The 17,166-nt window shown below is 44.9% G+C and overlaps 1 protein-coding gene across 1 annotated transcript in view; it reads left to right on the top strand.

The window, feature by feature from the left end:
* SIK2 (salt inducible kinase 2) overlaps positions 1–17,166 on the top strand; it is a 62,441-nt gene that overhangs the window by 19,925 nt on the left and 25,350 nt on the right. Inside the window, exon 4 of the mRNA XM_077304861.1 lies at positions 13,906–14,067. Coding sequence (XP_077160976.1) covers positions 13,906–14,067 — 162 coding nt within the window. The remainder of the gene's footprint in view (positions 1–13,905; positions 14,068–17,166) is intronic.

The following is a 17,166-nucleotide window of genomic DNA, read 5'->3' as shown; positions in this document are numbered from 1 at the left end:
TATGACCAGACTTCTGTCTTCGGTCTACCTTGACCTTGCTCAGGGAAGAGTGTAAAAGTGTCTCCAATTAAGTGTTTGATTTTTCTGTATAAACTTCAGTTTTCTTAAGAGAAAATAACCTAGGAATTGCTTTTGTATAGAGTTTTATTTGAGGGCCTCATAACGCCGCTTCTGGTCTTCTCTTTTAACCTGTGTCCCAGAATGTGTGGTGTTGAAAACCTGAATTTCTCAAGGTGTGTGTGTTCATGTGTGTTTGTTTTCAAATAAGTAATTTCAGTCTGCATATATTGGTAGGCAGGGTACTAAGGTAGCCTTTTGTATGCCAGTCTCTTTACAGAGCTGCTTTAGCAGCCCTTCAAGAAATGTTGCATATAAAAAAACAGCATAGAAGTACTTGAAAATATACTATTGTAAAATTACATGTGCCCTATCTTGTGTTAATGTCTTAATAGTTTTGTGCTTTGAGATCCCTAATTGGGCAGAACAGCAGGATGCAGATGTTTTAAATAAATTTAAAAGACTGCATGTGAGAGCTATATAATTTTTTATCTTCTCCAACCTAGATTAATTCAATAAAATACCATTTCTGTATTATTCATTTATGAAAAGATATAGAATAATTTCATTAATGGTTAAAGCTGTCATTTATGTTCCTTACTAACATAATAGAAGAAAATCATTCTGGCTTATCTTCAACTACCCATGAGTGAATCTCTGCACATCTTCTTCAACACTGAAATTGTGTGTGTGGGGGGGGGGAGTTGCATGTACTGAAGATTGTCTGACGTGGAGAGCACATCTGCAGCACTAGAGTCCCGGGGGCAGAGTGCGTGCACATTACCAACCAGCAGAGGTTTTCTCTAGACAGCCTGGTTTTCTTATGAGTATCCTCATGAAAAAGATTCCAAACACTTCATGAAGGTAAATTAACTGCCAATGCCTTTCACATTCTGTTAGTTAAGATCACATGCTTTGAACTATCTGCCTTTTCCAGATACCTTGACTTAATTATACTCTTCCAAGTAGGGAACATTCCGCTGTATTCTGGACAGGAAGCTGTTTTGCTTCCAAGTGAAAGGCGAGTTTCTTCCAGCTATTGTTCTGTGTTAAGTCTGAGGTGGTTTCCAGCTTACACCGAATTACCTCCCATAAAACAACGTATCTGACATGCCCACAGTCAAGTGCAAAAGGACAGCAGGGAGCTTTCTAAGAATGAGCCAGGGTGAAAGTAACTTGGATTTCTTACTCGTGCTGTCTTTCTTGGGGGGCCACTTTCTTAATGGAATTCTAATTTTTTTTTTTTTTAGAATGAAATAATGGTGATCATCTAATTGGCAAGGGAGAAGCAGGGGGGGTGGCCGTTGCCTTCCTCTGCAGAGCCTTCCTTGGTGGTTTCCCTTCCAAGTACCAGCCCTGCTTAGCTTCCAATGTATGGTGACCCCAGCAAGGGGCTTTCAAGATAAGCGATTAAGCAGAGGTGACTTGCCTTTGCCTTCCTCTACAGAGTCTTCCTTGGTGGTCTCCCTTCCAAGTAGAGACCCTGCTTAACGTCCTAGATCTGAATAGGCTGGGCTGTTCCGTGCCACCTTCCTTCCCAAAGGGGGGAGACTAAACATTTAGTTTTTCTTCTATCCTGTGTGTATCGTTAAACTGTTCTTTGACTCCGTCTTCCAATATTCCTAAGAAGCAAGCCATCATCCATGAAGAAAAACAGCAGCTTAAATTATTCTCTTTCCGGCAGCCCCTCCAAATCTCCTTTGAGCAAAGTCCAGCTTGTGCTTCGAAATGTCTGTTGAATGCTGCTTGTCTGTCATTGTGGCCACAGGCTAGTTTCTACTTTGGACCCTGTCCAGTTGTGCTTGTGATTTTTTATTGTATTTATTTTTATTGGAATTTGTATTCAGCTCTGCCTTCAGAAACTCAGGCCAGCTGACAATGATATAAAACACATATACAATTTCAAAAATGCAAAAAAAAAAAAGATCAGGGCTGATCTCCTCTAGGACTGACCGGTTTGTTCGCCTTGCAGTTCGCCTTGCAGACTCACAAGAGTCTTCTCCAGCACCAGAGTTCAAAAGCCTCGATTCTTTGACGCTCGGCCTTCCTTATGGTCCAACTTTCACAGCCACACATTGCAACTGGGAATACCATAGCCTTGACTAAACGCACTTTTGTTGGCAGGGTGATGGCTCTGCTTTTTAGGATGCTGTCTAGATTTGCCATAGCTTTCCTCCCCAGGAACAAGCATCTTTTAATTTCTTTGCTGCACAATCCTATTCCCTTATAAAAACACCCCTCCTTCTATTTCCTTTTTAAAAATGCCCTGTAAAAAAAAAAAAAACATTCCTCAGCATTCCTGTCTTGTACTTTCTGCTAAATGGCAGAGGTGGGGAGCTTCCTAATCTCCACAGGCAGGCTGTTCTCCAGGGTGAGAACCACAATGGAGTGAGCCTGTGAGTGGATTTGTGTGTGTGTGTGGCCTGTGACCATGCCACAAACAACCAAGATTGCCATGAAAAGGATTTTGGTCAGTTGCCTGCCAGCAGCTCTGTCTGAAAAACCGCCATACTGTTTGGTTCTCTAAACCAGGGGTCGTCAACTTGTGGTCCTCCAGATGTTCATGGACTACAATTCCCATGAGCCCCTGCCAACAAACGTTAGGGGAGCCTCAAGGGGTAGTCGACAAGGAAGCAGCCACCACTGAAGAGGTAGATCGCACATAAATATGTAAAACACTAGTGTTGGACACAAGGATGCATGACCCAGAATTCAGTCTGCACAACTCCAAGACGTCTCAGGCGGCAGGCAAATGGACTTGTGCAGAAGTATAATGCAGCACTGAAATGGCCATAGTGGTGCTGCTGACAGCATGTATTTGAGGCAAGGTCTAAAGTTCTTAGCGCTGTGAAGTGAATTCTCAGTGGATCCTTTTCTAAAACTGCCTTTTTCATTGCCCCTGCTGTGGTTTTTCCCTGCCTCACCTATAACTCAACAAGTAGGGAACCTGAGGGGGGGTCATAAAGAGGGATTGAGGAATTTGGGAAATGGATGTTGCTCATATTGAGGAAGAATTCCTAGCATCCAACAGCTGATGGGTGGAGAGGTTGATTCTGCAACTGGTTTGCCTTTTAGACCCCAATGTAAAGTTTGCAACTGAAAAATCATGCAGTCTGCATAATTTCTTGGGACACCCTGAACATTTAAGCGTGTCACACTTAGGGGTGTGGGCATTTTGTGACAATGTCAGTGAACTAATCCAGTTTAAATTGCCCTGTTTAGTAGAAGCTTCTCAAACCTGTCATTGTTGAGAAATGAAATGTTCTAGGCCAACCCTATTTGGCCCATCATGATTACATAACCAGTTTGACTGAAATCCGTAAGTAAAACCATTAATCAGATCTTACAATGCGATTATTGCACACGGAAGTAGGGCTTGCCTCTGTCATTACATCATCTCCCTTTGTTTACATTTTTAAAAGGCTTTGACCTGTTCATGGGCATTCAGCTGAGTGTAGGGTTTTTATTTTATGTTTTATTGCATCAGAAGTACAACGGCTATCTCAGGTATTCTGCAGCAGATCTGCAGGCAAGGTCTGCGATTCGTTGGGGAGCTGTAAAAAGAACAAGTCTTCATTGCCTTAAACTCATCAGTGTAAGAGCAGCACGTATACTTTTGTGATACTTTTACCAAGAATTTCCAGATGTAAAGTATGCATCTATTATGCTTCACTCAGTATTTTCAAAAACCAAAGTAAAATGACTGGAATATTTTACAAAGAACTCCTTTAATTCAAAGTTCTCGTCAACTATGGTGTGGTGATTAGGATGGTAGACTAGGATTTGAGCCAGTCAGGTTTGAATCCCCCGTCTACCTTGGAAGCTCTTTCTTTGAGAATTCTGGAAGGAGGAAGTCAATTCCATCATGAAAGTTCTTTTAAGGCTGTTGTGGCCCTCTTGCCCCTTCTTCTAGATGCCTGTAGCATCAACTCTTTCCATATGAATGACCACCTTCTGCATTTTAGGGAGAAAGGAACTCATGGCTCATCTTGCTTCTGTTCAGTAAAATTCTACCCAGGATTGCTACAGGTCAACAAACTAGGCTATTTAGGGGGCAGTCCTCAAACAGATCTCACTTTATTTAATGGTGCATGCTCCAAGGAAATTTTTCTTTGCATTGTAGCCTTAGGGACTTACTACTTTCTAGTAAATTTCTAAAGGTAACATAACATCTTCTGCCACTTCTAGATGAAGTTTCAATATTTGCTTGCTGGAAAGTGTCAGAACAACTTTCCCGTCACTGAAGGATCCAATTGTTTGACATATTTAAAAACTGTAAATGGTAAAATGTATAAGATAAAGCAAACTCATTAGAAATATGCCTTTAATGCCGGTCAGCATTTTGTGGGCTTAAGATGTTCATAACCTGTCTCATCTACCACTGGTGAGGTCACAGGAGGGGGGGGTTACAGCACGAAACAGCCAGCCCCCCCCCCTCCATCATAACTGGGACCCCCAATTCCAGCAGTGAGGCCCTCTGCTATACATCTTGTATTATTTTGCCTTTTGAGAACATAAACCATTTTTAAAATGCTGGTGTCATACAGAGCAGTGGTGGACTATAACTTAGGTTGGAACCCAACCGAAAGGAGTCGAGATCTACAAGACTGCATTGGATTTTTCATTCCAAAACAGTTATGCTGTTGAGAATATCTTCTATTTTTGTAGGTATGTATGGGAATTAATGGTTGTTCAATTGCGCACACCTGCAATCCACCTACCCTGGCCTTTTGCCTGTCCATTTGGGGGATCAGTACGAATTTACCCAGTAGGTAGGACCCCACATTGAATGTCAGGCCAAAAATTCATTCTGGTGCTTACTGACATGTTTCCTGCTCAGGCTAGAGGGCTGAACTGGCAGCATGAGAATCTTCTATGCAACCACACCCGCATTCTTGTTGCATGTGAATTCTCTCAACGTACATACAGGGCGTAGGAATAAGCAATCCTTATTTGGCTCCAACTTGTCAGTGTGGTGTGTTTTATCTCCCTGTGTGTTATTCCTGGCAAAAATAGCAGAATTTGGTGCCAGCTACTACGTAGTTTGGCTTATGTAATTGTTCTTCACATTTTGCAAAATAACACCTAGTGGTAAGAAGATAAGAGCTTTAAAGGTGACTTCAGTGAAGGGGTAAGTGATTCTGTCTTCAACAGGAAGGCAGAGATGGGTGAGGCTGTTGTTGCATCTTGCATAGCCGTGACCAACAAGAGAAAAGGAAGAATGTTTTTTAATATAGAAGGTAAAATGTAGCTGTAGAGATTAGCCATGCTAATTATTATCCCTAACGTAGAGCATGGAGGCTTTGCATATGATTGAGAAGTATGCTAGTTAGTAGAACATTTCTAGTTTGGGGTGTAAGTAGAATGCAGCTCATAGCAGTTACGTTATCAGAAAGTAAATTATGTGTTACTGGCAAGCTTGTTAGTCAGTGACATGCAAGCAAACTTGAAAACTGGATCATAAGGACTAGTTGGATAGCAGATCTTGCCAGTGGGGTAGTCAAACTGCGGCCCTCCAGATGTCCATGGACTACAATCCCCATGAGCCCTTGCCAGCATTCGCTGGCAAGGGCTCATGGGGATTGTAGTTCATGGACATCTGGAGGGCCGCAGTTTGACTACCCCTGGCCTAGATGAAGACCTCCTAGCAGCCCTGTGTGCACTCCCTCCAGTTTCCTGACAAAAAGATGGGCCGAGGAGGTAATAAATAAAAATAAACCTGGCAAAAGTCGGCCCGTGTTGAAATAGGGTGAGCAGCTTGCATAGAACTGCAGATGCCAACGCTGTAAAAAGCTGCCCTTTGCCATGCAAACCCTTCTCTTAGAGGCTTTGATGTTAGCTCCTGCAATACTATTTTGTAACAATAGATAAAAATAAAGGAAATCTTCTGATACCTCTAATCTGTTGGTGTGATGCAAGTTTCTGTGGCCCAGATCCTATTTCATCAGAAACCAGGAGCAGAGAGGAAGGGAAAGAATACACACGCATCTAGGCAGATTAGAACAAAATTGGTATGGCCAGTTTAAGAGGCTACAACGTGCAGGTTAATAGAAGGAATAGGACGACTTCCACCCGCTGTGTGGAGGGAGGCTTCCACCCACCTCAAATGCAGGCGCATCTGGCAGCAGCGTCAGGCAGAATGCCCCCAACAAGCACCCTGTGCGTGACAAAGACAGAAGGAAAGGGAACGTTTGCATAGGAATCCCCACATGCAGTCTTATCACTGCATGTTTGTCAGGGAGTAAACCTTAAATATTACTCTGTCACGAGTAAGTATAGACAGATCACATTGTGGGTGCTTCATGCCATGGCCGGTAAGAAGCTCTGGCTGCAGGGCAGAAATCATATACCTGGAACCTTGGAAGAGCGCTAGACTATGAACGCATCCGCTCATCACTAACTGATCTGTGGATTTGTCTGTGGCTTCTTTGCGGTTGGCAGGACATTGTGTGCTGTCGGCTTCCTAGTTGTATCGGTAGCTTTGAACTGGAATAGGGGGCATGGCAAAGGTTCTGTTCCCGTGCAGCTGGGCATCTTGAAAGGCAGCGGATGAGATATAACTGAGCTTGCTGCTTATCTGACCCGTGGACCCATCCCAAGAGATGCACGCACAAGGGCCCTTGTTGACTCTCTGGTTTCATTAGTCTTGCGCAACGTCTGATCGCCAAGGAACAAAACTGCAATCCTGTCTGGGTTTTCTGGAAGAAGAGAAAATGGATCGGGCTTATGTGATCAAGACCTGGTTGGAAGAAAGCACGGAGATGTCTCTGTCCCACTCGACCCCATCAAGATATGTGGTGGTTCTTCATCAGCCCTGCCCTGGTCAGATGTCATCCTCCAGGAGCCTCTCCCCTTTCTTGTAGTCAGCCGATGACAGGCAGCTCTATATCTCTTTTGCGAGCTCTCCCAAACAATGCTAGAGGTCCTGGTAATCACATCTTAGGCCAGAATGGCCCTGGCTGAACCTTAGCAAGAAAGGAAGCCTATAAAGTAAATAAAATATTCCTTTTTTACCCTTCCATTTTAGTTTTAAAGAACACTCAGGCAATACCACCAAAGATTGGCTCTTGTATGCCCCAAATCAACCCTCTGCTGTTCTTGTACGCTCTCCGTTAGCAATGCCATCACCACCAGCCACCCTGTTAAATAGGCTTCTCTTCTTTGGTTCCTTCCTTTCCTTTGTGAAGATGGTAGAGAGCACTTTTTGCTGTGACGTTAACTTGCTTCTCCAGCAATAGGTTGTTCTTATGGGGACCTTCAACAGACTGCTTTTGGTTGACAAAGATTGGCTGGCTTCCTGCTAGGCTCGTTCCAAATGCCCTCCCCTCTGCCACGTACATTCATTCATTCATTCATTCATTCATTCATTCATTCATTCATTTGACTCACTCCTTCAATGGCTGCTCACACAGAGACCTCAGGTTTTCTAATTCTGTTTATTTGAACATTTTTCAATCTGCCTCGGTTCTTGGTGAGAAATTATATGTTTTTGCAAAATTGTTCACAGCAGTGATGTTTGTGCACAGAGCTATAGTTGTGATGTTTGTGCACAGAGCTATAACTTGTGAGATGGGGCGAATCAAAAAAATCCCTTTTAAAAAAACATTTGGGATTTCTCCGTAAGCATGTTCCCCAAGCGTAGAAAATCTCCCCTTCCAGCACTTGGCCACACTGAGAGGGGTTTTTTTTTGTTTGTTTGTTTTTTAGTCTGGTCCCAAGCTCATAATTAGATCTGTGACCTTAGCTTTGTGACATGCTTGGTGGCTGCCCAGACAGCATTTTCTAAATAAATGTCATGTCTCTCTCTGTGGTATTGGGGAAATACAACCTGTCAGCAAAAGTTTCGGTTTGTGCACTCCTCATTTCCCTTCTTGACAGTTTATTCTCTTCCAAGTTTCTGTTGCTTCTCAGCCCTCTCCCATTTATCTAGAGTTCTGCTGCTGAAATTGTTGGCCTCTCATCATTCAGATCATGAGATGTCTCTCCTTAAATGTCCGCAATAGCATTCCCACCTCTCCTTTATCCTGCACAAATGTTGTCTTTACCTTCAGAGGCCTTCCTTGAACTCCCTTTTCGATGTCTCTGACCTTTGCTCCTCCACTAGGTCTCCCTTACCTGTCTGAAGACATCCTGTTCCCTCAAACAACTATTCTTACTTCGCCCTGTGCTTTGAATTGCCTCACAGAACATCTACACCAGGGGTAGTCAAACTGCGGCCTTCCAGATGCCCATGGACTACAATTCCCATGAGCCCCTGCCAGTGAATGCTGCCCCTTTTCGCTCCCCCTTTTCACAGATTCTTTCAGCGCTATCTTTCGTCACAGTCCCTTAGCCCATGTCCCCTAATTGAACAAAGCCTAAATAAAATACAACTAAATGGAAAAATCAATTCTTCTCCTGCTCTTCCTTCTGTCCTCTTGGTAGATGACAGAAACAGTCGTACACACAGTACTTACAACAACAAAGTGCACGCACATGGAGGTTTATACTCTGAGTAAAACTTTGTTGGTCTTAAAGGTACCTCTGGACTCAAACATGGCTACCCACTTGAGTTAGTATTCAAATGCTTATCACTGTCTTGTGCCATAATTCACCTTCCATTTCCTGTGAGATGGACACAAATCGAATCCAATGTGGTGCAATGGCCAGAAACCTGGCTTAAGGTCAGGGAGACCCACGTTCAAATCTCCACTCTGCCTTGGAAACTCGTTGGGTGATCTTGGGTCGGTAGCACACTCTAAGCCTAGCCAGCCTCATAAGGTTGTTGTGAGGATAAAACTGAGGAGAGGAAAATTACCTAACCCACTTGAGGTTCTTGTTGTGTAGAAAGGTGGGGCATAAATAAATTCCAAGGGGTCTTTGTAGCAAATAGCAGTGGTGGACAGCAGCCATTCCCCCTTGCAGTTCTTGGCCAGCTAACTTGTGGCTTTGTTCCACAAACTGCTAAGCTGGTATTGTAAATTAAATTTGTTCTTAGCAAATGTGTGTCTGAACACAGAACCACCAGCATATTGCCAGGGGAAAATGTTTGGCAATGTTTGTGCCTCCCTTGGCTTATTAAGCTTTGTGAAGCAAACTCCAAGATGCAAAATGTTTTCATCCTGCTCATGTTGCAGTCTAGCAACACGTGGGTTGCAACCTGGCTCCCCAATCTTCAGCTTCATGAAGCGTTTCAGTCCCCGTGTAGTGGTTGTTAAGACTGCATTCATCATCTGGTGAAGCTGCAAGGAAATTAAGCCTAGTGGGTGAAAGGTTAGAGGAATGTGTGAAGAACACAAAGTGGGAAGCATAGTTTCCATTTTTTTTAAATATAAAGGCAAGGAGATATCTACAAGTGATGGAGAGGAAAGAGAAACGTGATCGCTTATATGACTGAAACCCGTCACAAAATGGTTAAGAACTGTCAAAGGCAAATTGGAAGAGTACATAGAATCATAGAATTGGATGGGGCCTCCGGGGTAATCTAGCCCAACCCCATGCAGAATGCAGGAAATTAACAACTAACTGTCCACCACAATGACCCCAATTCTATGCTCAGATGATGCTCCCACCCAAAAAAACCAAAATCCCTGGCCAGTTTCTCCCCTTCAGCCCTGCTACAGCTAGGCTTTCAGGGAGCCAAAGAAATACTTGGATCTGAGCCCTGGCCCTTCAGTCTGACCTGGCTGCAGCAGCATCCCATTGTTCTGTACCCTTCCAAAAACCCTTTCTTGCCAGTAGCTTATTTAACAACACTAGAAGTCCCTAAACACAGAAGAAGATTGACTTTGGCATGCTTCAACACCCTGCCCTCGCCTTTCTGGAAGACTGATATCTCGGTTCTTCTCATGTGTCCCTGCCAAATGGGAAAGGTTGTGAGCGTAGAGCATGCATTATTGCGCTGCTCCTACTAGAGTGACGTTTGCTCACAATATTTCATGTCAGTGTTAGCAAACTCCCCAGGAGGATCAGAGCCTTCTATACCTCTCTGCTTCTCTTTGATCTTTCTTTCACAAACAACTTGTACTAGGGCATGGAGTATACGTCAGCAGATGGTTAAGTCCTTAAACAAGGCTGGGTTATAATAACAATCTTCACGTTTATTTGCTGACCATAGTACTGTTCTGTGAAAAGCTTTTAAGTTGATTTTATATTGAAATAAAACTAAATATCATTGAAACTTACCCTGTATATGAAAAATTAAATGTGATATATCTGTTACGTTCGAGTCCAGTTTCACCGTAGAGACCAGCAAGACTTCCAAGGTGTTAGCTCTTGAGAGTCAACGCTCCCTTTGGGAGTTTATACCCTGAAACTCTTGGTCCCTAAGGTGTGACTGGATGTGAATCTTGCCCCTCTACTGCAGATCAACACAGCCAGCCTCTGAAAGTATCTCTCTGATATTCCTGTTTATCCGTGGTAGTAGAAGAAGAAGAAGAGTTGGTTCTTATATGCCGCTTTTCCCTACCCGAAGGTGGCTCAAAGCGGCTTACAGTCGCCTTCCCATTCCTCTCCCCACAACAGACACCCTGTGAGGTGGGTGAGGCTGAGAGAGCCCTGATATCACTGCCCGGTCAAAACAGTTTTATCAGTGCCATGAGGAGCCCAAGGTCATCCAGCTGGATGCGTGTGGGGGAGCGCAGAATCGAACCCAGCATGCCAGATTAGAAGTCCGCACTCCTAACCACTGCACCAAACTGGCTCTCTGACAGAAATTAGTTCACTTGTGTCCCACACACACTTCTCTGGATGTATTATCACTTAGCAACATGCAATAGCTATACAATGAGTTGTGTTGCAACAAAAATGAGGACCCAACTTGACTTGATGTTTGTTAACAAGTTGGGTTGGAGTCTCAGTTCATGTCTCAGTTCGCATCAGTCATGTAGCCCCTGTTGCCTTCCAAAGTGCAGGAACCTGAAGGAGTTGCATGGGGGCTGAAGGAGTTTCCCCGTCCCCTGGCCCGCTCTCCTGACATGGTGACATGGTCCCAGCAGGTGTCATTTGGGGGCTGTTTGCACCATGTCAGGAAAATGGTGCAGTGGGAGATGAAAGCCCCCTTTCCCCTCATGTTGTGGTCTGATTCCAAATTGGGCCCCCGCCACTCCAGGAAGCTGGGTCCTCATTCAGTGCTGTTTCACTGAGGGCAATGAGTACTGGGTCAGTGGAGGCTCCTTTAAAAGTCGGGTTTGTGTCATAGACTTCCCAAGTGCCCCAAGGACCAGCACATTTATTGTGGCTGAAGCCTACTTCTTTAAAGACATGAAGTGAGCCCTTGGTTGAAGACATACCTAGGAGATGACAAACTGAGGTTAAATGGCAGGGAAATATAAGCTGCTCTCTCTGGCTAGAATATAAAGGAGAATAAAACCTAATTGTAGTAAATGGCGAATGGAGACTTTTGGCCAGATACTGTGCTTAAGGTTTCCTTTCCGAAATACTGGGTATCCTTGTCTTTAAAAAAAATTGAGAGGAAGGGGAGAACTTCCCACCCCCTACACAAAAAGTATTAAATTTGCCCCCCATCCCTCTGAGCTGGGGCACTTCCTTCCAAAGGGATCGTGGTAATACAGAGCTTCATTTTGGAGGCAATACTGGGGGTGTATCCAGGAGGGGAGGAGGGAAGTAGGGCAGCCCCACACAGAGCCTTCAGAGTGAAGGATCGTTGTTCTGGAGGCAGCACATGAAGCTGCCTGGTTTCCAGGAAGGGAGGAAATTTGTTTCAGAACTGTAGGCCAGCTGCACGTACAGAGAGGGAAAGAGGGAGGGAGGTCTCACCTCTTCACCTACGGGCCATTCTTCTTGCTCGTGGGAGTTTTGCTTCCCAGCCTGGGCTCCCCAGGCCAAGAGTATGTAAGACTAAGCAGGGTGCAGCCTGGGGGGGGGGGGGGGTAGATGGAAGATGCCTTAGCCATCTTTTGGGAAGGTGAGATGCAAATGTTCTAAACAAACTGCACTTGTACACAATGGGGGTTTAATTTGCGTGAGTGCGGGAGCCATCAGTATGGCATTTGCTGCTTATTCCTTTGCTCCGGAGTTTGGGAGCGGGGAAGGGAGACCAGGGCACGGTGCCTACGAATCTGCAGTATTTCTTTTCCCACCCGTTCTGTGGACCATAACAAATGTCCCTTATTTCGGAACACTGAAACCGGAGAGAGAATGTACCAGATTGCCGTCATGCTGTGTGTTTAATTTTTTTCTTGGCAAGCTCTCCGGCTGTGTGTTCAGACTTCAGTGAGGAACGGCAGCCTCCTTCCGCCGTCAGTCTGCACCGTGCGGGGTGAGCCCCAGATGGGCCCCAGGGAAAAGGCCACACCTCTGGGTCGCCATAGTAAATAGACAGGACGGCGTGTACCGTGAAGCGAGGGTGAAAAGTTCCGTCCCCAGACGATGAAGAATCGACAGGAAATTTTTTGCTCATGGCAAAGCCACAAAGCCGGCTTGCCCTCGGCACAAGAACGCAGAGTGTTTCCTCTTGGTGACTAACTGTGGCATCCCGAGCAGTGTTAACTCTTCCAGACCCATGGAAGTCTTTGGTCTTTGGAGAGTCCAACTCTGAATGGGAGGGCGCTACAAAGAGCCCTAAGGCTAGCGTATTTATATGGCGCATAGAAAGTGTCTCCACCGGTTCATGTGGGGTTTTTTTGAGTTCCAGCAGGGTCTCACTGTATTATTTTTTTTTAATCTGCACAACAGGGTTAAAGGGATAGGGCAGCTGTTTCTACAAAGTTGGGGGGGGGGAGTATGCAGAAACATAAAATAACATCCCCACAATCTTTTGCAACATCTGCACAAGATATCAGCTCCCTCCCCGCTTTTAAAATTAGGCATCAGCTGGGAGGTGTGTACTCGGCGGGGGGAGGGGGGGAGAGGAAAGTAGGTCCCTAAGATGGCCATGCAAGGGGTAAGGGAATGAGGGTTGGGGAGGAAAACCTGTGGCAGGGGCTAGGTTTGGGAGAGAGCAGAAGAAAGTTTGTGATCAGGAGAGTTGGAGATGGGAGTCCTCACAGTTCCGTCTTTTGTAGATGACTAATATTAACCTACCCTCCCCATATGTCCAAATAGAAGAAGAAGAAGAAGAAGAAGAGTTGGTTCTTATATGCCGCTTTTCTCTCCCCGAAGGAGGCTCAAAGCGGCTTACAGTCGCCTTCCTATTCCTCTCCCCACAACAGACATCCTGTGGGGTGGGTGAGGCTGAGAGAGCGCTGATATTACTGCCTGGTCAGAACAGCTTTCTCAGTGCCATGGCAAGCCCAAGGTCACCCAGCTGGTTGCATGTGGGGGAGCGCAGAATCGAACCCGGCATGCCAGATTAGAGGTCCACACTCCTCACCACTACACCAAACTCAAATAAGCATTGCCTGGCCTTTTGCCATTCTGCTCCCAGCTGCAGCCCCTGGGGATTAGTCTGTCTCTGCTGGCAGGAGGGAAGCCCTGCTTTGTCGGGACAGAAACATCTGGAGGTGGTGTTATTTCAGCGGGCTCTGCAGCTGCCCTTGAGTCACTGTAGCAGCTGTGGGTGACACCAGGAGGGGGAAGCTGAGACCTGGTCGCCTTTCCTCTCCAGCATCCTCCAAGCCCTTTTATTCCACAGTTAGTGAAAGGAACAGATCCACAGCTCATGCGCCTTCTCCTTGGAGGAGATTGGTTTGTGCTATCAGCCTCTCAGAAACCTTGACGGTCGTCCGTATTCCAGCCAAACTCCCAACCTGCCACCAAGTCTTAAAAGAGCACTAATGAAGAATTAGAAGTATTAATACCAGAAATTCCTTGTTTGCATTTTTGTCAGCTGCTTTGAGTCTGTCTGGTCAGTGGTGCGTAGAGGCTTTTTGGGGACTGACCCTTCGAAACCTGTGTTTATTTCCACAGATTACCTAGCGAACCATGGGCGGCTGAGTGAGTCCGAGGCGAGGCGCAAATTCTGGCAAATCCTCTCTGCTGTCGAATACTGTCACAGCCGCAAGATTGTGCACCGTGACCTCAAAGCTGAAAACCTCCTGCTCGATAACAACATGAATATCAAAATAGCAGGTAGCCGGATCCTTCCCTCCCCCTGTCTTTTGTGCAGCTGCCTGTGGTGTAAATCCTTCTCTCTTCCCAATGACCTTTGTTAACATCCTGTGGCAGCGCAAGGGAAGTGGAAGACCAGAAAGGCTCGCCTCTGCCTGCTCCCTTTGCATTGTGGGTGATGTAGGATGCTGGCATTAAATTTGTGCTAAAAATAGCTCCCCTTGTACTCCTTTCCCTCTTTTGGAAAATAGCAGTAATTTGTAGAGTTTCTTATTAATTTTTTTTTTTTTGGTAGTGTCATGACAACTGACTAGCACCACCAGATGCACAGGTTACAATCAAATTAATCAAATAACTCTTCACTACAAGAAAAAGCTGAAAATGGAAACTTTCTGGGTTATTTTAGCATGCTTGATTTAATTTTAATTACAAATTTAGACGAAGCAGATGTTCCTTGCAATAGAATAATTTTCTCATGCCTCCATGCAATACTAAAGCTCCTTGGATTGCCAGACCAGAATTTCAACAATGAGGGACTACTCTCGAGCAGAATACTTTCGCCCTTCTACAGTGCTTTGGAATTTTTGGAATAAAAGACGCCTGACAACTTTTCCAGATGGTGTTTCGTTCCAAGACAGAGGGAAGAATGATTCGCTTGAGACTTCTGAGCATTACTTAGCATAGAGATGGCAGAAAGAGCAGCTGCACCAGGAAGAAAGTGTGAAGTAAAGTGAACTTTTAAAAATGAAATTCTGTGAAATTTAGTCACTTTGCAAGATTGCTTTGCAAGATACTGGCACCTAGCACGAAATCTGGCAGATGGAAGACCAGGATCACTCTCATCTATACACTTCACTTCTTCTGGATTCTGTAGTATTGCATATACACAAATTTGGCAGGGTCCAGGGAAGTTTGGATTTCCTGCTCCCTTTTGAAGCTTCTTATGACTACTAACGGAGCTCCCATTATGTCTCCTTCAAACCTCCGTGCTTATAAATGCTTAGCAATACATGTTGGGCACCCAGGTGAATTTTTAGCATGGTTTTAGCAATATTTTGTAATGAAATGTGAATGCTGAAAAAACTCAAGCATTAAGCGTAATAGTAAAAGCTTTTTGGTGAGATGACAACTTAGTTTCTGCACTAAAACTAATGCGCAGTTAAAGGGCTATCAAAAAGAGATTTCTTGAGGGGGAGACAGAGGAGTTTCTGAAGGAAACTGATCACTCAAAAAAACTGGCCAGTGACCATTATAGCGTGTTTGATTGAACTATGTGGATTTTATGCCCTTTCCCCATTACTAGTGGAAATTTACATAGTAAAGCAGAAGTCAGTAAAGGGGAAGTGTTAAGTTCCTTTTGTGTAGTTGGTATTTATACAGTCTAGTTTGCTGTGCTGCAAAAGGTTAGGATGGATCCAGATCTCCCTTTTTGTGGCTGTAACAAAAAAGAAAAATTACAAAAGAAAAAATATATACAATTTCTGTGCATTCAGCAATGCTGTGTATTTGGCAGATGACAGTGGTGGTGATGGCATGCGCTCCGCCCTGGAAAAATCTGCAGCAGTATTAGTGTGCTAATCACCTGAGGACCCTCCCTGTAGCAATGCCTCTACGGCCCATCAGAGTACCTTGAGAATTAAGTTAGTTCTTGAGGCATCTTCATGCATCCAGTGACAGCGTCTCTGCACAGTTCTTCCTGCATCTGTTGGCATGCGTATCACTCCCTCTGCTCTGGAGCGTAGATGTCTTTCTGAAACTTTGTTGGCCTGATGTCTTCACCCTTGGGATGTGATATTTTTACTGATGCTGAATGTTAAGCAACTTGCACCATTCAATCTGGTTTCTCTTCAGGCCATTCTCCCCTTGCTTCACTGGACCTTCTGGGTGGAGATTTGCAAGTTTGACAAAATATTCCTCAGCTCTCAGTAGGGCCATAAGGGTGGCAAATGTATCTGAACCCCCTAAAACTGGCACAAGTCTCTGCCTGCACTTTGTTTCTGGGATGCAAATTTTCCTCCTGATTTGTGGAGCCCCAGGAAGAAAGGGCCTGGCTAGTGCAGTTTGTTCGACTCCCTGCTACTTGTGAGAGGAGGCAGCCTTCCTGAGAACCCAGATTAGCTTGCCTTCTGGTTAGAGCTTGCAGATTTTTGAGGGTCTCATGAAGGTCCCTGTTAACAGTTCACTCTCTGCTGTGCTGCCTAAGCTACAAAGCATCAGCTTGCATTCTGGTGAGGAAGGACAAACGCAGAGTTTGCTTGTCATTTGTAACTGCAGGACCTTTGAGCCTAACTAGATGCTCTTGTCCATCCTCAGCCCGTTCCTGCAAACACCCTTTTCCCTTTAGCGCCTCTTTAACTGCCAGGAATGTTAACCCTGGCAGAGCAGTTTGAAGATCAACTGGAGGTCTCCGTGCTCTGTTTGCTTTTAGGTCATACAAAGCAAAGAGGGAAACTGCTATTTTGAAAGGAAGGCCTTTTCTGCTGGTGGGCAGCGTAACAGGCATTGACGTCAAGACTGGGTGATCAGTGATTAGTATTCAGTTCCTGGAGTGGGTCAGGTTTGCTTCTGTCACACCTGTACCTTTCCTTTTATCTGCACACTTGCCATCCTGCTTACATTACCAAACAACAGCAGATCCCTAAAGCTTCCCTCTAAAATTGAGGAACTTGACTTTTGCTATCAAGTTAATGCGCCCTGTTAAAAATAATTCCCCTTTAAAACACATTTGCGCTGTTCCACAAAAGACTTTTTCAGATAGGAGAACTTGAGAGTCCCTGGTTTTAAAATAGCGGGCTGCATTTTGAAGGCAGACGGGTGCCACTTCCTCGTCTTGCAGGGGACCAGGATGGTGCTCAGTATTCCAACTCCGGTCATACCAGATAATATTGCCTGTTTTATTTTCAATCCCTTTCCTAATAATTCCCAACACAGAGTTTGCTTTTTCCACTGCCGTGGCAATACTAGATTGACTCTTTCATTAAGCTAGCTGCTGTGTCTGCAAGGTCTCTTTCTCTCGCGGTCTCTGCAAGTGAGCATGCTCCTGGAGGTTGGATTGTTTTGCGCCCACATGCATCACCTTACACCTACCTAGGCGGAACATTGTTTGCCAGATGGTTGCCT

Source organism: Paroedura picta, chromosome 12 (genome assembly GCF_049243985.1).
Source record: "Paroedura picta isolate Pp20150507F chromosome 12, Ppicta_v3.0, whole genome shotgun sequence".
NCBI classification, from domain to species: Eukaryota; Metazoa; Chordata; class Lepidosauria; order Squamata; family Gekkonidae; genus Paroedura; species Paroedura picta.
This window is presented reverse-complemented; position numbering and strand designations above follow the sequence as displayed.